At 37.1% G+C, this 25,736-nt stretch overlaps 1 protein-coding gene across 1 annotated transcript in view; it reads right to left on the minus strand.

Annotated features, from left to right (window-relative positions):
• LOC126767402 (GTP-binding protein Di-Ras2-like) overlaps nt 1–25,736 on the minus strand; it is a 71,015-nt gene that overhangs the window by 31,516 nt on the left and 13,763 nt on the right. The window contains exons 2-4 of the mRNA XM_050484930.1: nt 24,163–24,330; nt 21,274; nt 16,090–16,198 (exon numbers count right to left, since the gene is read on the minus strand). Coding sequence (XP_050340887.1) covers nt 16,090–16,198; nt 21,274; nt 24,163–24,330 — 278 coding nt within the window. The remainder of the gene's footprint in view (nt 1–16,089; nt 16,199–21,273; nt 21,275–24,162; nt 24,331–25,736) is intronic.

Raw genomic sequence — 25,736 nt, forward strand, 5'->3', positions numbered from 1 at the left:
TACAACAAAAAAGACAACAAAAACAAGGAAGCAAACGTAAAACGATTGTTGTGCACGAAAAAGTAACCGGTATAAATACAACGTGTGCAAAGATGGAGTAGAGTCAAAATTTTAATTGAATTGACAATTTTGGAAGCTTCCAAAACACTCTCACTCGCGCGAAATTTTATTTAGCCGAAAAGCGAGCGCATTCTCGCTCAGTACTGCTGGTGGATAGGAGCCATAATTAAAGTTTAATAATTTTTGTGTTATAGCCTTGACAGACGGCAGCGTTAATCCGGATTAACTGCGCACTTAATCAGATCCAAATTTGTAGGTGACAGACGGCAGCTATGCGAGTTTGAAACTCTCATAAACAGCTCATTGTCCTTTTTATAATATTTTCAATGGAAATTGATAGAAGATAAACATTACGGTTGTTAGCCGACCAATTTTTACCAAACCATTTTTTATTACAAAAACATATCAACACATTATTTTTAAAACTGCATCATAACATAGAAGTTTTACTGATATTATATTGAGAATGTGATAAACAGCTGTCAGGGTTGCTTGTATTTCATTCACAATAGATGAAAATTGGCCATTTTTAACAATGTTGCCAACGAAAATCTCACAAACTCCCTAAAATTTTGAGAGTTATTTTTGGATTCAGCAACGGAGTTAGCTGTGGTAACTCCTGAATTAATCCCGAAAAATGCAATTAATCTGGTTTAACGCTGCCGTCTGTCAATGCTATTACGCTTTTACATTTCATATGAATATTTTATTGTTTAGCTTATGGAGCCTCATGATAGTAAGCTTCTATATATTTTTCTTCAGACAATTTTTTTTACATATGTTTGATTCCAACTGTACAATGTTGGCAGAACTGCAAAAAATGTCTTAAAAAAACAAGTAAGAAAGGGCTAAGATCGAATGCAACCGAACATTTTATACTCTTGCAACTTGCAAAACTCAAAACCAGGGAAATACCTTAAGATGATTGAGACTGTAGTACCAGTTCTAATAAGCTACACTTAGAGTTTCTTGCAAACCAGTTTAAACATGTAGACACTCGATTCACTCTTCTTGAGCGTACAGTCAGCGAACTCAAAACTATTGGTTTTAAGAGAAAGATAAGATGAGAGTAGTAGCGAGTGGAACGAAATTTACAAATTATGTTAGTACCGTTATCTGGTTTTACAGAAAGCCCACAAGCTGGTCGATGTAAGGACAACAAAACCCGAAATGCGACAACAACAATGCAGATTAAAAGTTGCGGCCGGTATATGACGGTCAAATAGCATAGCGAGTGGCGCATGCAACAATGCACATGCAACGTCGCCAATTGGTGGCAACACTGGGATTGTAACCCAATTGAAAAAAAGTGAGTGTGTGTGCATCCGTATTTGCCACTGTCTGCGCTTTATGCCGTTACACCATTGTCTGCATGCGGACTTTTATTTATTTGCGTAACATGATAACGGCCATTTTACAGTTGAAAGCTGTGCGGGTCGCGCCATCGCCGCCGCTGTCAAGTAACCGCAAAAACACTCACTCACCTACACACACATAAATATATATGTATATGAAAATAAGCAAGGACACATTCTTTGCTTGCTACACGCAAAGCGATCGTTTGTAAGCGGCAATTTGTGCCGAAAATATATTGCAAATTTGCCGCATGCACACCGTTATGTCGGTATAACCGCCGCGCCATTAACTTTGATGACGGCTCGGCACCGTGGAGAGTTGAGGATTAAAAACTTGATTTGCTTTGTGGCAGATTGCATTGGTGCAACATGTAACTACTTACCTTTATGTGCAAATGTCGTTGCGTGCTTGACCCACGTGTTACCTGTAACATGACAAAATCGCTTTAAATACCAAACTCATACAGGGTGTTACATTCTGTTCTTTAACTAACTAATTTCTCGATTAAAGCGAGAATCATTACGAAATATTTTTTTTGTTCAGGTGCAATAGCTGCCATCTTTTCAAAAGCTCCTGAAACTTGAAAAGGCTTCAAGCACATTCAGTACTACCACCGGTTCTGTGAGCATGATCGCATGTATATGTAGATGACATTTGGAACCAACAAGATGGCGCTACACGCCCTACAGGCAACAAAACAATCAATTTATTGAAGGAAACTTGTCTACGCAGATATGGCTGAGAAACGGCCTCAAATTCTGCAAAAAGTGGTCGAACATTAGTCCTCGCGGGTGAAATTCAGTCACCCGATTTACTTTAAAACTTAACGGCAAACTCTGTCTAAAAAAATCTTCCTTACGAGGGCTTGAAAGGTAACGGGATTTTCACCAAAAGCGCTACAGAGGTTAAAAAAATTGTATGTGCCATTTCGTGAGACAACAAGTTCACCAAACTTGGGTTTCAAAAACTCGATTGTGACGTTAGTTGTATTAGGCGCCTTAGGCGCCGTCCTGTTAGAACCACATATTATCCAAGTCCATATCCTCCAATCCGGCCTAAAATATTCGGTTATCATTGAGCGCTAGCGATTCCTATTCAAAGTAACGTGGCGGTCTTGATCACCATGGAAGAAGACCCCATAAACCAAACAAAACCGTATTTTTTCGGGATGCAACAGTGTATGGGTTGCTCAACCAATGACGCATATTTTGTATTGACAAAGCCATTCAGCCATAAATAAGCCTCAAGCTTCAGTTCTTGCGTCAATTTGATCTCCTACGGATGTAGGCTAAGATCTCTTCGCAAAATTAAGAACGACGTATGAGCGACTGTCGTTTGCTGTCCTTGTCAGTCTACTTTTGTAGCGTCGCTATTGAAAAACTCGTTACACATGACGTGTTCCAAAGTAAACAGCACTTTTTAAATTTAGTGCCCCCTAGTGGCGCCATCTATATGTCTAGTGCGATAGAATCTGCTATGAGCGTTAGATTTCATGACATTTCATGAATTGGAAGTGGAGTTATTGCGTTTTAAGTGTGAGTATGTTTGAACTAATGTGAGTATGTTTGAAAGAACCAACATTAAATTTTGTTTTAAAATTGGTAAAATTTTTACCGAAACGTTTCAATTGATGAAACAAGTTTATGGCGATGATTGCCTATCCCGAGCAGAGTGCACGAGTGGTTTCAACGTTTTCAAAGTGGTCGTGAGGACATAAATAACGATCAACATGTGGGCCAATCAAAATCCGTGATCACCGGAAATTTCATCGAAATTGTGCGTGAATTCATAAAAATCAGCCGAAATCATCATTGAAATTAATGGAAATGGAATTGAACATCTCCAATACTTCGATTTATCGCATTTTGACCGAACATTTGGGCTTACGAAAGGTGTGTGCACGGTTTGTTCCGCACAAATTATCTAGCGACCAAAAATTGCTCCGAATCCAACATTCGAAGGACGCTTGTGACCGATTATTTCACCAAAAATCACATATAAACCATCAACCGCTCCCCGTATGCACCTAATACGAGGGCTGCTATATATATTCTGGCCTAGGGCAACACTAAGTGTTGCCAGGTGCAATCTGGAAAGTTTGACATTTTTTACCATAACATCACTCAGAACATTTTGTCATTTAATCGTGAATTGTTTTATTTACAGAGAATTAAAAAATTCATCTCGGCCAAAAAATGGAATTAACTCGTGAACATTTTCGTGCGATCATTTTTCACAACTTTCGACGAGGATTATCACGACAAGAGTGCTTCGATGAACTAAAATCTTTGTATGGCTATGAAGCACCATCCTATAGCACTGTGAAAAACTGGTACAACGAATTCAATCGTGGCCGACGCTCGCTCAAAGACGAATTCCGTGAAGGTCGTCCAAAAACAGCAGTTGTGCCAGAAAATCATTTCAGATAGAGGCATGCCTATGCATTTCTCCCACCAGCATACATTCGATATTGCATGAACACCTGGGCGTAAAAAAGGTTTGTTTTGACAATTTGACAATCGCTCAAAAAAGGCTCGTGTGGATTGGTGTAAAGAAATGCTGAAAAAATACGATCCGGGTGCTTCAAAAGACGTTCATAAGATCGTCATAGGTGACTGACGAATCATGAGATGAGCCCGAAACAAAACAGCAATCGACAAAAAAATAAAAATAAAAAAAAAAACTCTCGACATGCTTTTGGACCGTGCAAAAAGCTGTATTGAAGCAGAAGGAGACTATTTTGAATAAAATTAATTGATTTTGCCGAAAAAACCATTTGTTCTTCTAAAAGTCCTGTTTACTTTGGAACGCATCTTGTATAGCTGAATTAAAGCGAACGCTGATGATGTCAAGCAGCTGACTGTGGACAAGCGAGTATTGTAAATTGAAATCTTATACGGATCCTGGCTGAGATTTTAATACTAAGATACATTGAAAATACTCTTTATACAAGGTGTCTTATAGAAAGACTCGCAGATTATAGACAGCAGATATATATTGTGTTATGTAGGCTACAAGATAAGCGAAAAAAGCCTATTACTAGCGTGTATAATTATTTTAGTTCTTGTAGTGAGGTTTCATTGTGGCGAAGTTTCAAAATAGAAAGGAGTACAGTTGTATTCTAATCATAAACTGTTGAAGTAATTACAAAACCACAACACTAGAGTTTTCGAATACTTGTGGAATAACTGAAGCTAATAATATGAAATATTTTATGGTTTTTATCAACAAAGTTACATACATAGAGGACTAAGCTAAGTAGACTTGGAAACCTGTTGCTTGGGTTATTTACTATTCATTAGTCTCTGGTGAACGCAGAGGTTTGAAGATAATCGAATCATCTGCTTTAGAAGGTGCTTTGACAAAAAGGTTTCTACACGGTAGTCCAAGTTCATATAGGCTCAGTAATTTAATTATATTTATAAAGGTGATTTGCTGGTTTTAAATAGAAATTCTTGAATAAGATCTGCGATATATTGCGACACCAAAATAGAGCATAAAAGCTTTGGCAGTTCTAACATGAACAAAAAAGTTGCTGATAGCAATGCTCAGATTAACTCAGTATACTCAAATTTATAATATGTTCAAAGGATTCGACTTCGAAAGTCAAGCTGAAAGGTGACCATCGCCAGAACTTCAGATCTCTAGCCTTCCGCTTCGATAACAAGCAAGATGTGATAAGTACAACATAGGAAATTAATTGTATGTCTTTCACTCTTCAAGCGAACGTCTAGATCAGGAGAGTCCTTTGTAAAGTTTTTCAAAACCAAAAATCTGTTAACATTCAAATCGGTGCACCCTTTAAATTGAAGCACAAGGAAACATGCATTTATGTTCGTGTTATGTATAATAAATGGTAAATGCAATCAAGCCGCATACAACTCTGTGGTCAGCGGCTGGCGGTTAATCGTTTACTAAGACCACTTACATACATAGTACATATGTACTATATAGTATATGTACAAACCACTCATACATATGAAACATATGCATAACATGCTGGCCTCAAGTCCCGGCGGGAGCTGCCAGCATATTGCAATTTACTGTTATTGTTTTACTTCAAATTTACCGTTATTGTTGTGCTTGCAATTTTTATTATTCGCACTCCAAAGTCGTTTCTTTTTACCTGTGGTCTGCAATACCCGCGACCATTATAACCGTGAATAAACACACGCATGAATGAGTTTAGGTTTTTGACAAGATATGTCTGTTGTGAAAGAGGAAAAGGTGTGTCTGTGTAGAAAGAGTGTTTTCAATTCACTTTCTTCAAAATAACTTTGACGGTTTGTGCCCCAACGAAAGAATGCTTTTTGAACAATGTCCAGTAAGAACTCTTAAGGTTATGTCAAGATCAACTGTGCAAAGGCCAAGATCGGTAGATTTCCGAAGTTCTAATCTAGGACAGAAAGATTTTGCAGTCGCGCAGAGGCTAGTCATCAACCAACGCCTGCTAACGGTACGGGAGGTCAGTGCAAGAACGCAAGCTGACAACGGGGATCTAACTCGTTACCATTCCAGTGTAAGTAGGGCTCTAGCTATATAATTCCACCAACATAGTAGAACTATAACCTTTCATTTCGGTTGATGAGCTGCTCCACAATGAAAAAGCAATGGGTAGGGAGAAGAATTGGCAACAAATCCTAGACATGTGCAATGCCAGGTTGTTAATCAGTCATTTTAACCTTAAAGGTATATATATGTAATCAATCTCCCAAGGGAAAACTCATTCGCCTTCTACGCTGGCCATTGTAAGCTCAAGAAACCGTTATTTAACATGGGTCTAACTTCTTATGCGAATTGTCGGTTCTGCGACTTGGGATTTGAAACACAAAACACCTGCTAATTGACTGCACAGCAGTCTATATAAGCAGGGTGAAGGAACTTGGATCTATATTTCCAAATAGGAATCACATCGCCTCAATAGCACCTAGTAGTATATTGGAATTTATCAATTTTCTGGGGCTAGTTGAGATGTTATGACTTAGGATAGGGCACAATAGATCCTAGATCGAGCTGCAAACCTCATTACTTATCCAATCTAAACTAGGTACACAAACGAGTCTGATAACGAAGTCGTTTGATGTTATATCTAGTAAGGTTTGACACTATTTGACTAACATAATATTGAGCGCACAGTTTATTTTAACAGCGGGCACTTTTGCCTGAAAAATACTACAGTAGTCCGTTTGCTGGCTTCGACCCAACAGCGAAAAACCTGGCGGCGACTTCTCTCTGTCGTTGGTATGTGAGTGGAGAAACAGCCATCAAGAGTAGCCTCTATTACACAGTGGTCTTAGTGGTCTAGTTTTTCAGGAACTCATCTTATCTGTTTCTTAGAGCGACCTTCATAGCTATGCACCCGCCAGCAGTATCCACAGATGATATGTATAGAATAGCCTTAAGTGCCACTTTTTGTGTAGTTGGCAGGGCACCGCAGATGTAGATGAGAGCCGCTTTTTGTAAATGTTCAGGTTTCTTAGCGAGTGTTAGATTGATGGCTAAGCCGCTTCTATTTGCCCAGCTGGATACCACGCTGAGGTACTTTTTAGTTAATTTCTAGGCTATAGTTAAAAACTTTCCTTTAACCATAAGGATAACGTCGTCAGCGCGGGCTGACACCAACCTCGTTTCCCGAGTTCTTTAATTTCGTTAACCACCAAGATACAAAACAGTGGGGAAAGTACGCCAATCTGTTGGGTGCTACGTCAACCTTTCGGGCTGTCTTTTCACTACCCTTTTACACTAAGACTTTTATGTCGAAGAAGACTCTACCAGAACTTGTTTACAGTAAGGACTGCCAACTCAGGAGCCTGCTACACTACTATATGGTAGTTTATATATACTAGATTAATAGAGCATCAAATCTAGAGCGATTGTTCAGTTAGCAAGATAAATTTTCTACTTGAATGAAGTAAGATATATTTAATTTAAGATATTTTTGATAAGTTACTGCAACAATTTCATTATTAAGATATTGGTGTTAGATAAACGCTATATACCAAATATTTTATCCGAACCTATCCACTCATTGCACATCACCTTGTTCGCATTACTTTTAAACAAATGTTTAAATTTAAAGCCTTTGAGCTTCAAAAAATACCTTGAAACAACGCGCAACTCTTTCAGAACTCAAAAAACTTAAAACATTTACATAATGTAATATTAAAATCGAAGAAAACGACGAAAAAATGTGTTTTATTACCAAATCTGTGGAAAAGCATATCACATATATAGTATATACATATATCATGTGATAGTGTGTTAATTGTGGCTAAAAGTGTCGCTCACTCGCTGTCAAGCAAAATTTGTCACTGTCAATGACAAGAAAAGAGAAATAAAATATACAAAAAATACCGGAGCAAATGCAAAATTACACAAAGGCGGCTGCTGGAGGAGTCAGCGCTGACAACGGTAGGCAACAAGTGCGTGAGCACACATGATCCATGTGAAAATACCTGCACACATGCAAGCATGGAAGGTGCTGGGTGTAAATAGGTAGCGCTAACACAATCTTCTGTAAGCCAAGTAGTCAGTTAGTCAGTCAGCGGCAGCCCACATAGCTGCTGTGCCGAAACATGTGTGCATGGTGACGCACAAAGATTCCTAGAATTGGCTTTTTTATATTTTATCAGTGCGAGCGTTGGTGCTAGCACACCGCCCAAACATTTGATTTTGTGTTATCTGTTACATTCAGATGTGCGCCGTTGTCAATGTATGTGTGCTGAGATTGTTACAAATTTGGTTCGAAAGTGAGGATCTATTTTTGTAGCCTTTGTTGTAGTTAATAGGCGTTTAACTTTGGTTTTGAATTCACCAATCTGCATGACACATTACACATACGTATGCATTTAGACAATGGAGCTGAAAATATTGTGCTCCATTTAAGCAGAAAATAAACTATTTTATTTTTATTTTTTATTATTAGAGCATACTCGTATACGATGGTAAGTAAAAAGTTGTCGTAGTTCTCCAATAGAGCGAGATAACGACCACTAAATTTGTCTATAGATTCCTTTACAGTAGCCATTTTTATGTTTGGATGGAGGACTTCATTTCCAATACAAAACGCATACCACTAGAGCGCGAAGAATTTTATTTTGAAAAGCTTGCCTTATACATGAGTAGCTTGTTCTTCAGACGGAGGTGGAATCTTAACTCTTAAGATGTAGTGCAGCTGCGTAAACTTTAATTAGAGCTGGGTTCTTTTGGTTTCCTCTTATCAACTGTAAGCCCCAAATATTTTGCATTTGTGGTTGTTGGTAGCCACTCACCATATAAGGTCAAAAAAATTAAATTCACTTTTAATAAAAATGAGATTTTCCAAGAGTTGAAGCAAAAACTTGACTTAATGTGAGTTTCCGAACCCCGCCCCAGAAAAATCAGCCATCATTGGTATGTTAAGTTTAGAAGGTGAAGGTATAAACTTAACGTGCAATACATATCATTTACGAATATTGGGTATGGGAAAGCTTTGTGCAAATTGGATGTCTCGCGAGCCCATTTTTAACCAAAAACAGCGACTAATTGATGATTCAGAAAAGTTTTTGAAGATGCTCAAGCGTTGTAAAGCCAAGGTGAAGGCCAATCGTAAGCCATTCGAAGAGGACTGGAAACAGTCGGCTGACTAGGATATGACGTCTATAGTCTGAGATGTGCATGGATTAATTTTTTTGACTACTTTTAAAAAAGATGAACCATCTACAGCGACTAACACATATATTGCACTTTTTGAGAGGCGAAATCGGCGCAAGATGAGCGCATTTGAAGAAAAAGAGTGTGTTGTTTTACCCAGATAAAGTACCACGTCAAGAGTCAGTGAAAAGGATATCAAAAATCTATGAATTACGCTTCGAATGGATTCCGCATCCACAGTATTCACCAGATCTAGCACCCAGCGACTATCCCCTGTTCTCAGATCTCAAATAATGCTCTCTGGGATGAATCTTTCGTAGTATGAAGAAATGATAGCCGAAACTGAAATCTATTTTGAAGCTAAGTACAAACTGTACTACTAAAATGGTATTGAAAAGTTGAGGGTCGCTAAAATCATTATACCAATTTTGAAGGGAATTATGTTGAATAAACTGTGGTAGGCCGAAGACTTTACAATTGACATGCCATATTATAAGCGATAGAAAAAAAATTCGAAAGAAAAAGCATATGAATGTGTTCTCATAAATATTACATCATTTGATCAAAAAGTTTCAGGAATGAACGCGGTGCTGCTCCTTCAGTTGTTAAGTTGCTACATATAATATTGCTATTCACATCAAATTTCGATTGATAACCTTAATCAAGTTAAGTAAATGTAATCGGTACACATATGGAGGGAACACTTCTCCAGCCTGGTAAATGCCAGTGAAGGCATAACATCAAGAATTGGTGAACCCGATTCCCCCATCGATGACGATGGAGCAGACGTTACATTGGCCGACCATGAGAAGTTCGAATAGCAATTAAACGCCTGAAGAACAACAAAGCGGCGGGGCCGATGGATTGCCGGCCGAGCTATGCAAACACGGCGGCGAAGAACTGATAAGGTGCATGTATCAGCTTCTTTGTAAAATATGGTCGAACGAAAACATGCCTAACGATTGGACTTCAAGTGTGCTCTGCCCAATCCACAAAACAGGAGACCCCACAGTCTGCGCTAACTACCGAATTGTGTGAAAGATTTTGAGCTGCCTTTATGCCGCGAATGCAGAATTGACTGTCTGACGTTGAGCAACACCAAAATCTCCGTTAGGATCGGGAAGGACCTCTCCGAGCCGTTTGATACCAAACGAGGATTCAGGCAAGATGACTTCCTATCGTGAGACTTCTTCAATTTACTGCTGATGAAAATAATATGAGTTCCAAAGCTAAATAGAGACGTTGGCCTCAACATCCGCGCCGTTGGTTCTGATTTCTCCAGACTGGATAAGGAAGCGAAGCAAATGGGTCTGGAAGTGAATTAGGGCAAGACGAGATATCTTCTTGTCATCAAACAATCAGTCGTTGTAGATAATTTTGTTTATATTGGAACCAACATTAACATCAACAACAACGTCATCCTCGAAATCCAACGCAGAATAACTCTTGCCAACAGCTGCTGTTTCGGACTGAGTAGGCAATTGAAAAATAAAGTAATCTCTCGACGAACAAGGAGCAAATTCAAGAGGCATGGACGATAACAGCATCTGATGAAACGGCGTTACGCGTTTTCGAGAAGGATTTCTGCGAAAGATTTATGGTCCTTTGCGCATTGGCAACGGCGAATACCGCGGTCCATAGAACGATCAGTTCTACGAGATATACGACGTCATTGACATAGCTCAGCTATTAAGAGTCAGCAGCTACGCTGGCTAGGTCGTGTCGTCCGAATGAATGAAGACACTCCAGCACGGGGAGTACTCGATTCAGTATTCGCCGGGGAAAGCAAAGGAATATAAATACCTTCACCCCGCTGGAAAGATCAGGTGGACAGCGAAAAGGAAGAACGACTGACTCAATGTTCCTAACCCGGCTATATAAGAAGAAAAAGTTTCGCGAGACGAATTCTACGCATTGTAAACAAATTGTTCGACATATGGGTTACACGCTTTTCACGAAAACAAAAATGATTGCACCAATCTAATAAGGAAAATCTTTTTTAAAGTTTGGACGCTCAATGCCACCCTGCCGATTTCTGAGTATAAAAAATGTTTGTAATTTCGAATAAAGCCATGGCAAAAGTAAAGAATGATTCATTTCGAAGTGCCCTACTTTTTAAAGAAAAAACACACATACTTCAATTTTAATGGAGAATGTTTATTATCGTTCGGATGAACATTCTTTGGCATATATTTTTTGAAGATTATCTCTTTCACATGTTGGCCGCCGCTACGTCAGTCAGCAGAGAACATTTTAAGTAGAAGAAAACTGATTTAGATCATTTAACTTGAAATTAAGCTTGCTTAAACAGTGGCTTTTTATTAAAGTAGTATGTGTTTTTACGAAACTGGAACTATGAAAAGCAAGTTACAATTTAATACCATCTATTTGTATTTGTTTGGGGTTTAAATGTTTATTGCCTAGCAAATACTAACTTTCATCCTCTCTAACCTCAAATTGCAACTTTGTTGTTAAAATATAAATGCAGCGCGACACAGGAAAGCGGATAAAACAAGGTTCTTTGTTGATCTTGTAAATTTCTATTTGGCGTGCATTTCGTCCATTAGAAGCCAGCTGTGGCGCTGCAAATACTGCAACACCAACAACTTGTAATAATGTCTTTTGCGGTTGTTTGCTTCGCCGATTTCATCAACCGCGCATTTCCCGTTTTTGCTTAGTGTATGCGTGTGCAACTTACTCTCACAGTTTCATTTCTTGGCCGCCACCCGCCACTTTGTTTGCATTTTAATTTTATTTCCCATCGCCACCGCATTGTTGTTGCCACATTTAAACGGTCACAGTTGAAGCTTAATTGTTTGTTTTTGTTGTTGTTTTTCTTTTCCGTTGTTAACTTGGTCTGCTGATTTGTTGCGTGTTCGCTGGCATTTGAAAACGAGTTGTGCTCCGATAGAGGAACGAACAGAGCGGCGAGTGGTGGAATGGCGAGGAAGGTGTGTCGCTTAGTGGTAACCGCCATTTTCGATTTGCTATAATAATTACTACGTTCCGTTGCATTAATTTGTTTGGCGCTGTGTTTGCAATGCCTTGCACTGATTGCACCGATCTCACAAGCGCAATTGCAACTTTTTCTGGCGGCGACACAGTTACCCACCAACCGAGAAATGTATGCTCGCGGAAAACCCGATTAACTGCGGTTCATGTCAACAGATGTCAATACACACCCTTTAGTTTTATCTTCACAAACACACACATTCACTTCGATTGACATCACTTTTCCCCGCTTTGATTAGGTTGGTCACATTGAATTGGTTTCCTTGTTAATAATTAAATTTTCATGAAATAAAATTATTCTATAAATTGTTTAATTAGCGTGCTCTGGCGTATATTTATTACACGGAAATAGATTTTTTTATTCTTAGAGCTCGCGTATAATTTTACTTTATATTTTCACCCTGCTTCATCTCACATTTTTGAGTAGGTGTATTATGCCCCTTTCTACCACCCAGTTTTTATATTCAGCGAGGTCCCACTTAAGGGTTTTCAATCAGTTGTGGTTTATTAGCATATGTCCTTGACCACAGAAAATAAAGCAAGGAAATTCATGCGAAATCAGGCAGCCAAAAAGTTTTGGTTGGTTTACTTCACGTCAACCCCACGACCTTAGGGTTTAAGTCCAACCAATAAATTCTAAATAAGTTTGTTAACATCGCTGTAAACTTCGAATCATGATTCAACACCGACTTTAAGGCCACTGATTAGACGTTCAGGCACATTGAGATTTCGGTTTACCTACTTCATACATGAAAGACACCTCAAGAACATGATTTTTTGGATTTTGAAGCATTTATGTAAAATTGTGTATTTTATCTATTGGTAGATACTGTACAACAGTTTAAAATTTAATCTAGTTCCCTCATTATAACGCGTGATCCAAATAGAGAGACTTTTTCAACAACCTTTTTTTGGCAGACCTCGCGTGAGTCGTGTCAAGCTGTCATGTTGTGTTTGTTCAGTATTATTTAGCATTTCATCAATGAAAAACTTACGCTTGAACAACGTTAACAAATCCTTAAAATTTATTGCGAAAATTATCGTTCTGGAAATAGTTTGTCTCGCGCGCTTCGCTCAATTTACGGTCAATATAATCGGCCTACTGAGCAAACTATTCGGAATATCATCACCCGTCTTGGAACTCAACAATCATTATTGGATAATATTCGACCGAGTTGATTCGGCGCCGTTCAGAGCAACTCGGACACACGTATAGTAAGCATTTTACGTCGAGATCCTTAATTGAAAGCGTACAAAATAAGGCTTGTGCAGGACCTTGGAAGTGGCATTGAGACAAATTTTGTCCAGCGATGTGGCCCAATTCAGGCCCAATGCTACAACAAGCAAAAGTGCCACATTTGGGACGAAAATCAACCTGAAGACAGCTGCCATTTCATCCAGCAAAAACAACGGTTTAGTATGGTTTGTGTCAATATTTCTTCAAAAATGATGCCGGTGTAGAACGTTATCACAACTCACCATGATTACCGACTTTTTGATCTCAGCGGCATTTGGTTTCAACAAGACGGCGCCACTTCCCACACATCGCATCAATCAAGGTATTCATTGAAAGAACACATTGGTGAGCAGATAATTTTACGCTTTAGGCCGGTCGATTGGCCACCAAGATCGTGTCATATTACACCGTTAGACTTTTTCCTATGAGGATATGTCTACGCGGACAATCCCGCTTCGATTCAAGCTTAGAAGCAAAGCGGCCAACATTTGAAAAAGGTAATCTTCAAAAAATAAATGCCAAAAAATGTTCTTTCGCATGCTAATAAAAATTCCCCCTTCAATTTGGAGATTCTGTGTTTTTTCTTAAAAAAATTGAGAATTCCGAAATGGATCACTCTTTACAGTTTATAAATCGAAGGCCAATCCCGCTATCGAATTAAAGCTTTACTTACAAAGTGTATTTAAGTTATGTGATTTCACGTCTATGAAGCGAAACGTAGTAATGAAACTAAGACTAAGGTCAGAGTGGAAGCGAGAAGCGATGCTATAGTATGGCGCTACATCTGGCTATAAATCGCTCCATGTATCTGCTTATGTAAATCACTCTAAGTTTTCAAAGTTAGAGCGAGCACCGAAACGGTTTTTGGCGAATTCAAGTGGGCAAAGCGACAATGTGGTTTCGTGCTTGAACTCTTTTCGTTATTATCCGTGTTTGTTGTTTTCTTCTTTACTGTCATGTTTTTGTTATTATTAATTTATCACACGGTGAAATTGGGTACTTAATAAAAACTGTCCAATTCTTTAGAGAACCTGTTGCAATACAGTCGTATGTCTATTCTAGCGTAGTTGTAAAATTTATGTGGATACCGGCGCGGCTCTAAATATATGATGTTGATTTTACTGTTCCTTTGTTCATTAATTGGATGTATTCCAAGACATATTCCACACACCTTTCGAAATATAGAATTGTGGATCTCAAAAAGGCGTGCAAAAAGCGAATTGCCTTACCGCTTTCTCTTAGTGATGTGAGTAAAAAAAAGTAGGCCTTTTTGATTTAAATTTCGAGAGAAAACCCATTCATCAAAATATATTTTTCAAGTTTGGCATGACTGTCGGTGACATTTGCGCCAAATGTTACATCAAAATAATCAATACTGTTTAGTATACGCTAGTCTTTCTGAAGTATATAAAGTGCATTCGGCGATTTTTACGAGTATCTATTGTTTACTTTTGACCGAAAATATCGGTCAATGTGTGAGATATACAATTGAAATTCAGACAGAATCCTTTCCTGACAATAGTAATTCTGTGTATCAAAAATGGTTTGAGTCGGGCAATACTTCGCTATGCCTCCACTTACCTAATACATATAAAGATTTTCCAACTTCCTGGTGACCTTATGCCGCATATATCGGCCAATATTTGAGTTACCTCAATGAAAATTACAGATCGTGTTTTTTTCAAAAAATGCTTAAAATTATTTTGATTTTGGTTTTTCTAACAAATCTTATGCCGAATATATATGTAGGTCAGTGTATAAGTTATATACAGCATATGTATATATAAAATTGCTTGGATTCCTTTCTCTTGGTTGACGTTTTACATCGTAAGGTATTTCCCTGGCTTTGATTTCTGCAAAATGCAAGAGTATAAAATGTTCGCTTGCACCCGAACTTAGCCCTTTCTTACTCATTATTTTATAATTTTTGTTAGAATCTTAACCGGAAAGTGGTGCAATACTTCTGCCCGCGAGGAAAATTCATAATTTAAATATTTTAATTCTAAATTCGAAAGAATAAATATTTCATGCAAACTTAGACACAGAGAACCCAGTTAAGGGAAAAGGAAGCGAGTGTCTCCTAAAGGAGTACGAGTTTGGGGCACTGACATTTTTAACGAGTAAGTAAGTTAAGTAAGTTTTTAGGATAACTATCGAGTTCGTATTTTGGTAAGAAAAAGTTGGGAAATGTTATTAGCGATATATGAAAAAATAAATAATAATATTACGAAGTCAGTTAAGAAAGTTTTTTTTTTAATAACTACTTAAATTACCAAAGAAACCACCCTGTACAGGCAGTATGCATGCACTCAAGCATTTATTTCGCTTTCGTTGTTATGCTTAATCAAGCATATTAGCTGTTATCGGCTGCAACATATTTATTCCGGCAATTTGCATAACAGTATCCCAGTCAATTGAAAATCGCAACACGCTCGCCCGGTTGTGGGCGTGTGTATGTTCGAATAAACGAATTTTTTATCTCATCTAGATGTACACGTTTATTCAAAACACAATTTAGTACATATAAATACTACACACACACAATAAAACGTGTTACCGACCGCAGGAGGTTGAAGCCGTTTCGGGTTTACCACATATGTCAAACCGAGACGACGCCACGAATCAAGCAGCAACAATCAGAGATGTATCAAAAAATATTTTGTGTTTACAGACACTAAAACCGCAAAAATATGCCGTTATGATGAACAAAAATATTTAACACACGCATGCACACACAGAGGCAGACACACAGACTAATGTTTACAAATAAATTTAGATTTGGCTGAACTCACCTTAGTCGCGGCAACTCACAGTAGACCCAGTCCGTGACTTCTTCCAGTCGCACCTCTCGGTGTGTATTGGCCAAATCAGATTTATTGCCGGCGATAACAATGGGAATATCTTTTGGCAGCAGCAATTTATGACATGAAAAAAGGAAGAGAAAAGAATAAATATAGTTTAAAAAAACTAAAAAAACACGCTTTTAAAACATATCAAAATAAAAAGTGAAAAATAATATTTTGTATAAACTAACTATAATAATGATGGAAAAATTCCAGCATTATTGTGAGAAAAGCGTGGAATGCTCGATATATGAAAAATATGTCACCAAGAATGGGGCGCATTTTCAAATTCTGGGATAATGAATCAAATAAAGTTGAACCGTGTACATTAATCAATAGCAACCGAAGGTAGAAGCAATCGTCGTTTTTCGTGTGAAATGTGTAAATTCGTCCTAATGCATTAGTTGTCCATCTACTGGTTGGCCTTGCTTTCTGCGCAACTATTTCTTCGACGATGCATTCCGTGTATAATTTAAAGGTATTTCCGAATAGAGCAACGTTCTGAAAACGGATCACTGACGAAAGTTGAAAAAAAACTCGTCAATGCTAATTTTGTTGCTGGCGGTAGTTCCACTGGCTGTACTGTATTCTTTGGGTTGAAATACACTCTTTGGCCATTCTCCAAATTAACTGCGAGACGCACAACAGTCGGAAAACGTTCATGAATTGCAAAAGTCAATATCCTACAAAGCGCTTTATTGCAGTTCACGTATCGACCGTATCGTTCAAGACCAATAACCGCCATGTTGCTTCCTTTGGTGACGTATTTCCAAACGTATTTTATCGATTTCACTAAACTACAATATTAAACATTGTTATGAGTTTTGAATGTGAATTAGACAATAATGGTGAATATAATACGATCCATGTGTTGTCAACTTCGATATTAACTTTTGTAAGTTGATTGCTGAATGTTCTGTCATCTGATGAGCGACGCCGATAGAGTTGATATCCATCATTTCCAGTTTGTGTTTCCGAAAGAAAAGCACGTGGATAGTGTTTCATGCATTTATTGTCAGACATACAAACCGAAAAGATGAACCATATTGGTTTCCACCACTTCGTAGACTCGATCTTTCTCTACATCAGTTTCCGCAGAAATGATTTCATCAATTTGATCTGGTGTAACCATCATCCCAAAAATAATGCGGAAAACCTCTCTTTTGCCACGCAACAAAGTACATCTAGCATCCAACAGCACCACGAATGATATGTATGTATGGGTATGCTTCAAGATAAAGTCAATCAAACATCGTAACTTTGTTTGAAAAGTCATGTTGTGACATCGTGACGATCGCTTGGTGATTGACCGCGATCCATAATTCCGCACGTTTGTCCCGCATGCTGGAAGTACTTCTTGCCTTGCCTTGCCTTGGGCTGTCATGCGTTGATGGATAAAAGAACGCCGACCGATATTACGGCGACCTCTTCGTGGCTTTGTAACAAAGTTCAATCTGCAATTGACCTCGTTGTGTGAAACACACGTAAAGTTTTCATTGAATAATTTTCAATAATATATTTTTTGAATAGCCGGAATAAAAAAGCGTAAAAACCATCCTTGAACCTAAACGAACATTAAAAAAAAAATTATCAAATTTGGTTCAGTAGTATGAAAGTTATGAGCGTACATACAGTTTGGCGATTCATTTTTATTTACATACATACAGTTACTCACAAAAATGAGTTTACCATGGAGTTCGTTAAAGAAATACAAAGCTATGGAAAATTTACTGAATATATTTGAATTTTTTTGATGCACATTTAAAGTTTGAACTCTTATCGACTATATTTGAACATAAATTAATTCATTTATTTAACATTAAAAAAAAACTTATGCAAAACAACTATAATTATTGATAAAATTCAGGTCACAAAATTGAGTATACGCCCATGGAAAATAACTATTTTATCCGCCTAACTTTTGTTTTTCTTTAATTTAATAGGGTGTGGGTCCACCTTGCATCTAAGTTTGTAATTGCATCCAGCCTAGGCATCGATTCTACTAGTTTTTTGGTAAAATTGGGTGATATTTCGCCCCATATCCTGGTAATCTCCTTTTTTAGGTCTTCTTCGGTACGGGGACTGGATTTTTTCAGCTCAGATTTCAGTTCTCTCCATAAGTGCTTTATAGGGTTCATATCAGGTGATTGTGGGGGAGTCTTAAGCTGTTTTGGAGCGTTATAAAGCAACCATTCTTTAACTATCAGCTGCCATAAAAACTGAACGGATCGGAAAAAAGTTCTTGTATGGAAAACTTTTACATTTGACATTATATCTTCACAAAAGTTGACATGGATTACTGCTGTGGTAATAACATAATCTCCGAAGAAATTGTTCAGATAGGATTACTATAACATATAGCTTCCATATAAACTGAACACATGGTTACTAAAAGAAATGCACCTGTGAAGGGTATATCAGCTTCGGTGCAGCCGAGTTAACGTTTTTTCTTTAATTTATTATTTATTTATTTCAATAAAAAGGTATACTTATGCAGTCTCTAAGAAAAATTTTTGATGCTGATGGTTTGATGCCGGCACATATCATCGGTTTGGAGTCCATGAGAGAAAAAAGGAAGAAATGCCGGTCGCGAGAGAACGGGATTCTTATCACAAAAATATACAAACGTAGCAAAGCGTCTCCGGTCGGCAGTGTATGGTAAATCGTTTTGACGGTCGATAACATAGTACCGTTGTTGTAGCTTTTCGGTAGTGTACTATGGTGTGACACTTGTAGCCACGTAGAGCTTAAGACTATACTTTTTAAATTTTTTTCGGACTTTTTCAATTGTGCGGGACTTTTTTAAATTTTTTTTCTTATGTTTTTGGTAAGCATAAGTAAACGAAAATAATATTGTCTAATTGTAATTATAATTTTAATTTATTACGTTTAATGAGTAAAACACAAACTAGGATTCCTGTGCTTATACAAAACCAGTCGATTTTATTGTTTTTAAAGTAATAACGTGACTAAACTTCCTATTTAAATTAAAAAAAAATAAATTAAATAAAACATTAATTTCAGTTATAGTGTAAATCAAATTAAATTTAAAATAAATAAAAATAATAAATTTTCATCGCATATCAGACTCTTATAATTCGAGCTCATAGATGAAAGTTTTTTGTTGTTCATTTTAAATATCTTTAACAAATAATATAATATGTAACTAACTTATTTCTAAATACAAATAATAAAATTTATTTCATTAAAAGTGTTGTCAAATATGCACAAAATTTTGAATGGTAAGCTATGTGCGGCCACAATGATCAGGATGACGAGACGAGTTGAATTCATGAGTGTCTGTCCATCTGTCCGTACAAGCATTAACTTGAGTAAAAAGATATTTTAATGAAACATGGTACACTTGTGCCTTGGACGTGCTCGTAGATGGGCATAATTAGAACGCAGCTACGCCCACATGACGTCATTAATTGGTTCCTATACCATTAAAGTTTTAATATGAGGATAAATCCTACAACAACCACTACCGTAGTATTAAGCTGGAAAAAAACTGGATTATAATCCCGCCCTTTCCCCATATATATAAATCATGCCTACTTCCCACAAGGCACGAATTTAAATTCCATATGGTTCTCTCTCTTTTCAGTACATAAATTAAACACCAATGAATATATGTATATAGGTGAAATTTTCTACAAATAGTGCCAGTGTGCTATGCTGCACCAAGTTGTAAAAATCGGAGCATAATTATCCCACCACATTTCGAATATATGGATCACAATTTGTGAAAAATATTATTGCAATTCGGTCTGCGTCTCTGATAATAGTATGCCTGTATGTCAAGGAAAAATATCGGTATGCGAGGTGCCTCAATTAAACTCGAGAACATCCTTTTCTGTTAGTAATATAAGGTAATGTCAAAAAAAAAAAACAAGAAAAAACGTTAACTTCGGCTGCACCGAAGCTGATGTACCCTTCACAGGTGCATTTATTTTAGTAACTATGTGTTCAGTTTATATGGAAGCTATATGCTATATTAATCCGATCTGCACAATTTTTTCGTATATTACATTATTATCTTTGAAAATAACCTGTGCCAACTTTTGTGAAGATACATTGTCACAAAAGCTTTCCATACAAGGCACTTGATTCCGATCGTTCATTTTGTATGGCAGCTATATGTTATAGTGGTCCGATATCGGCAGTTCCGACAAATGAGAAATGATGAGAAAATGACGTTTGCAAAATTTCAAAACGATATCTTAAAAACTGAGGGACTAGTTCGTATATATACAGACAGACGGACATGGCTGAATCGACTCAGCTCGACACACTGATCATTTATATATATACTTTATAGGGTCTCCTACGCTTCCTTCTGGGTGTTACAAACTTCGCGACAAACTTAATATACCCTGTTCAGGGTAAAAAATATATTTGCTGTCTATTACAAATTAGTTTCTGACAAATTTTTCAAAAGTAAGTTTTTAATATAATTGAATTAGCTGTTTTGAAACAAAATTTACACCCACTACTGATGTACAGCAAAAAGTATGTTCTTGGTTAAGTGTTTTAACGAAGTATCAACTAACGAACCTCCAGATTAACAAGTTCGGTCTGAATACCCCTATTGTAAGCATAAGCACACTAATTGACACACTGTTCGGTTTTAGTCGGTATGTGTGTGTGTGAGTGTGAAAAGATGCGCTTGTAAATCGAAATAAATTCGTAATAATTTTCTTTTCGTGTCATTGACGGATTAATATTGCAAATTTAATGACTTTTCCACACCGACAACTCATATGTTTTTGTAAACGTCTAGTGAACGGTGAACGCAATTCTCCGGCAACACATATTTATTGACAGTTTCCCTTTAAATATTTTTGTATTTGATTCGCAAATTGATTGCTTGCAATTTTTAATTACTTTTTGTGGCGGAATTGTGGCAAACGCACAAGCACAGACACATGTTCAGTGCATTTTAATGTATAGAACTAAAACATAAATAAATTACGGAGGTCCGTACATAAGGGTGTGGAAGTGAGTGTTTGCGGCATTCGCTTAAAATGAAATTAAATTCAAGACGAGTTCATGCTGTGGAAAGAAAGTAGATTTTTATACCCTGAACAGGGTATATTAAGTTTGTAGAACACAGAACAAAACATCGGAGACCCTATAAGATGTATACATATATAAATGTTCGGAGTGACTAGCTGAGTCAATTTAATCACGTTCGGCTGTATGTCTGTTTGTATAAGTGCTTTTCTCCCGAAGAAGTCGTGCACTTGTCCGATATCGGACTTATAACTCATGTTTGATAGGGAACTTTCATAGAGGCCAAATATTGGGGAGAGAGTAAGGATCGGTTGCCTTATATTGAATTAGGAGAGTTATAGGGAAAAGGCGGGACTGTCGGCAAACGTGGTGTTGTGAAACCGTAGTGAAGCCAACAATGTTCTATGGCGTGTTTGGCTGGCAGAGGGACTACACTTGCTACACTCTGGTGCAATACAGACTACATCAACAATATACTCGTAACTTAATGCCAGCTTATAAACAGCAATATATTGCGGTAGGGAAGCTCTCCTACTTCAACTGCGTTACTGGAAACTTGAATCATTGCCGGGTCACAGCGGAATCGTTGGAACAGGAAAGTCAATGAGGTTGGCAGAGGCAAAAGCAGAGCCTTGCCCTGCTCACATCGGAATGGCGCTGAGTTGGATCCTTACCGCCAACTTGTATTCCAGCAGTGAACCAATGGTCCTCGCCTGCACTTAGCAGTCGTTGGTTGACGATCCGCTGTTGTGCGACTGCAAGTCCCTTTTGGCCCAGAGAGGAAAGTAGGAAATATACTGAACTACTTCCCCTAGCAAAGTTCAGCTAGCCGCAATCGAAATGTTTTTTACTGGACATTATTCAATAGACATTCAGGCTAAAAGTCTTGCTGAACGCCATAGCCGAAACGGACGTTAATCATCGCAACAAATTTGTGATAAGCTCAAAGGGCTTTATTGATTTGTGAGAATCTTATGATCTATAATAAACTAGAGTATGATAGGTATCAAAATGGCTCCGGTTCTAAGCTGGTCAACTGAGATTGCTGTTAAGATCGACCTCTTGACCTAACGTAACCATATACTTAGGTATATTGGTCAATTAGTGAGATATGGTACTGAAAGTTAATGAGGACATTTAATATCAATTAAAGCATCAATGTTTTGCATATACTGTTACATAAGGTTGAATCCGAAGTAGATATTTGGAATATCGACAAGATTCCCTAATAAAAGTATCTGATTACTTACAGCATAGGCTAGTTTGAGAATCAAAGTGAGCACAATCGCCTCAAAAGAAACTGAATTTATATTCACTACAATAAAATTTGGCCTTGAAAATATTTCATAAGCCTTCAATTCATATAAATTAATAAGGAATAGAATTTTGGGTCTGACCTGAACTTAGCACTATCTTATATTTATTGATTTGATATTTGCGTGCTTTTGCTTTTTATTATTTTTGGCAATTTTTTTCCAGAAAATTTAGAAAGTGTGCTGGAAACATGATAAATTACATTTTTTGAGAGAATAAAGCTAAGATAATGGAGTCTGATGAATTCATAAATATATGTAAATATATTTTGTAAACATACCCAAATACTTACAGTCACATAAATAATTAATAATTTACACACGCATAGAGTACGCACTTTAATTGAACCCGTCAGAGTCAAGTTTGATCTTGAATGGATGTTTTTATATTAGTGACAAAAATTTATATTAAAAAAAGGTTGAATAAAACAAAGCAAGCCAATCTAGAGTCTGAAAGAAATTTGACATCAGAAAAAGAAACATTGGTTCTTTGCTCTGAACGTCATACGAATGTGATTCAATCGAGTTATGAGCTCATGAAACAAGAGTTAAATCTTTTCTACTCTAAACTCAATAAAGGTCTAGGTAGGAAGGAGTGCAGCCCCGCTGTCTATCGGGCTCGAATAGCACTTGATGTGCCATGATTATGTGTGCCTCTTTTGTTTTAGGTATCTTCCATCCATTTTGTGTTATTTGTTGATGTTTTAAGTATACACGGATATTTTGAGCTTTAATCTAGATACCAAATATTTTACAAATTTCAAGATATTAAGAATAAGGGCTTATCACATTCAAGATTTGTTCAGACAATCTATAAAACTTTAAGAGAGATCCTCACGGAATAAAATGAAAGGGCATTAATTCTGGGGTTTCTGTGGAGGTTTCTTCGACTGAATAATAAAAAGAGAACATCGGAATTTTTAAATTAAAATTCAAGGGGTTGAAGAAAAAACTCAGAGGTACACGGTCAATAATCAATAAATGAAATCGCGAAGTTACTACTGACTTTCCTTAGAAAACTGCTTAGATTTAGATATTCACTTCTAGTATGATTCAAATTTAATTAAGAATGGTATGAATGTATTATTATATGTATATATTTGAAAAAAAGGAAGTTTAACCACACTTAAGGGGTTACATGGGTTCTGAAATTTCAAAAATGATTTTGTTTTAATACGAAGATTTGTCCAGAATATTTTCCCAAAGTTTCAAGGCAATCCCAAAAAAAGTGTAGATAGAATCAAAGCGGTCGTCTGCTTCAATCTTCCACAATGCTTTTCTTGGCAAATCATTTTCAGGCTACGTGAACACGATTGCTTGGAAACTAGTGAAGCGATCTAATCGAAAAGATAACCTCATGATTAATCTTAGGATTTTTTTGAGTAGATGTAAGTTTTTCAAGGTAATTTGTGGTAAAAATTAGAAGTTAAATCATACTGTTTTGTTTAGAATTTTGCTAAAAATTATTTTTATTATCAAATCCTTTAATTAATCACGACCTACATTCTTCGACTAATACATGACATTTGCTTTTAGATGTATCCTTTATCTGTCATGCTGACCACCACAGGGAGACGTAAGTCACAGAAACACATAACCGGATACCTTAAAATATGATAAATGTAATTTCTATACCCCTCAAACTCCGTTCTGCAATTGTTTTTGAAAGCAATACACAAACAATAAAATTCACCTGATAGTCGGCGCGCTGCTCACGTATCTCCTGAAAACACTGTTTGACACATTGAAAACTCGACGCAGACGTGGACGCATAGACCAGCATGAAAGCATGGGCGGTGGCAATGGACAGGCGGCGCATAGCGGGAAATTGCACATCGCCGGAAGTGTCTAAAATGTCAACCTGCCAATACAAGACTATAATAAATTGGATGTACTTTGCACGTAATAATGAAAAGTTTGATAATAATATTTCTAAAAAAAATAATCTTTCAAAATATAACAATTTAACATTTAATTTTTATTTAAATAATATGGCAGGTCGAATTAATATAGCGAAATTTTCAATAGAAATAATGCTTTCGAATATTTTATTCCGCTTGTTCTCTCAAGCCGATCTGTTCGGAGTACCTTTGCTTAAAAAATCGGTAAAAAAAACTAAAATAATTATAAGAAATATATATCCATGGAGGGGGTTCAGAGGCTCGCAGGGATGTGCATAACAGGAGCTTTAAGAGCAACTCCATCAGTGGCTCTTGAAATGGTACTAAACTTGCCACATAACGACCTCTTCGCTCGAAATTGTGGAGCAAAAGCTGCGAGACGAATACTAACTGCAGGAGAATTTACATATAGAACCTTCGGGCATAGCTCGGTAGGTAATGATGGATGGGAAAACACCAACTACATGACCCCAATTTTCAATTGGGAAATAAGGTTCAAAGGAAACATAGAAGAAGATGACTGGCGTAAAGATATGCTAGCTACGCGCAACACTCTAAACATCTATAGAGATGGCACGAAAATGGACGATGGAGTTGATGACATAAGGCAACCTTTAAGCTGCCAGACCACTGCAATAGATTTCAAGCTAAGATCTTTGTGAAAGCCTCTAATGCACCTGTAGGCAATTAACGTAAACAACCAAGCAGCAATCAAGGCAGTAACTTCCTATCACACATCGGCCAGAAGAGTCTTGGGAAGCAGGACAGCAGTGGAAAGTGTTGCCTGAAGTAAGCAACTTCACCTCTACTGCGTGTCAGGCCACAAAAGCATCGAGGGCAATGAAATAGTGGACGGAGTTACGGATAGTGAAGCCGTAGAGTCTGTTAAGTTTCGCGTCCAGCTCAGGTATACTAAACGATGACTATTCCTCTTGGACTTAGCAACTGAACTCCATCTGGAATCACAAAGGGCCAAACTGGTCTCTGCGTGGCTTATTGGACCACCAGATTAACCTAACCTAACCTATTCAATTGAAACACGGCGTATGAGTGACCTATGACACTAGTGTATATCGATTTCAAAACAGTTTCAGGATTATTGTTATTGGACATATTATTGTAACTCGGATATATGATAGCAAAACCTAATACTGATATTGAAAGAATTCCAAATTTATAGGCTTAGCCCATGTTCACATATAGTACCTAAATATATAAATAAATCTTTACACAAACAGTTTACATATTTTGCTAAAAAAAAGTTGCAGATATGGCATATTTATTAAAATATCATGGAGAATAATTTTTGAAAATATTTTAAGTCTTTAGTTTACTTACAGTCATTTGAACATTTATTTATTTTATT

The sequence above is a fragment of the Bactrocera neohumeralis genome, unplaced genomic scaffold (assembly GCF_024586455.1).
Source record: "Bactrocera neohumeralis isolate Rockhampton unplaced genomic scaffold, APGP_CSIRO_Bneo_wtdbg2-racon-allhic-juicebox.fasta_v2 ctg603, whole genome shotgun sequence".
Classification (NCBI taxonomy): domain Eukaryota; kingdom Metazoa; phylum Arthropoda; class Insecta; order Diptera; family Tephritidae; genus Bactrocera; species Bactrocera neohumeralis.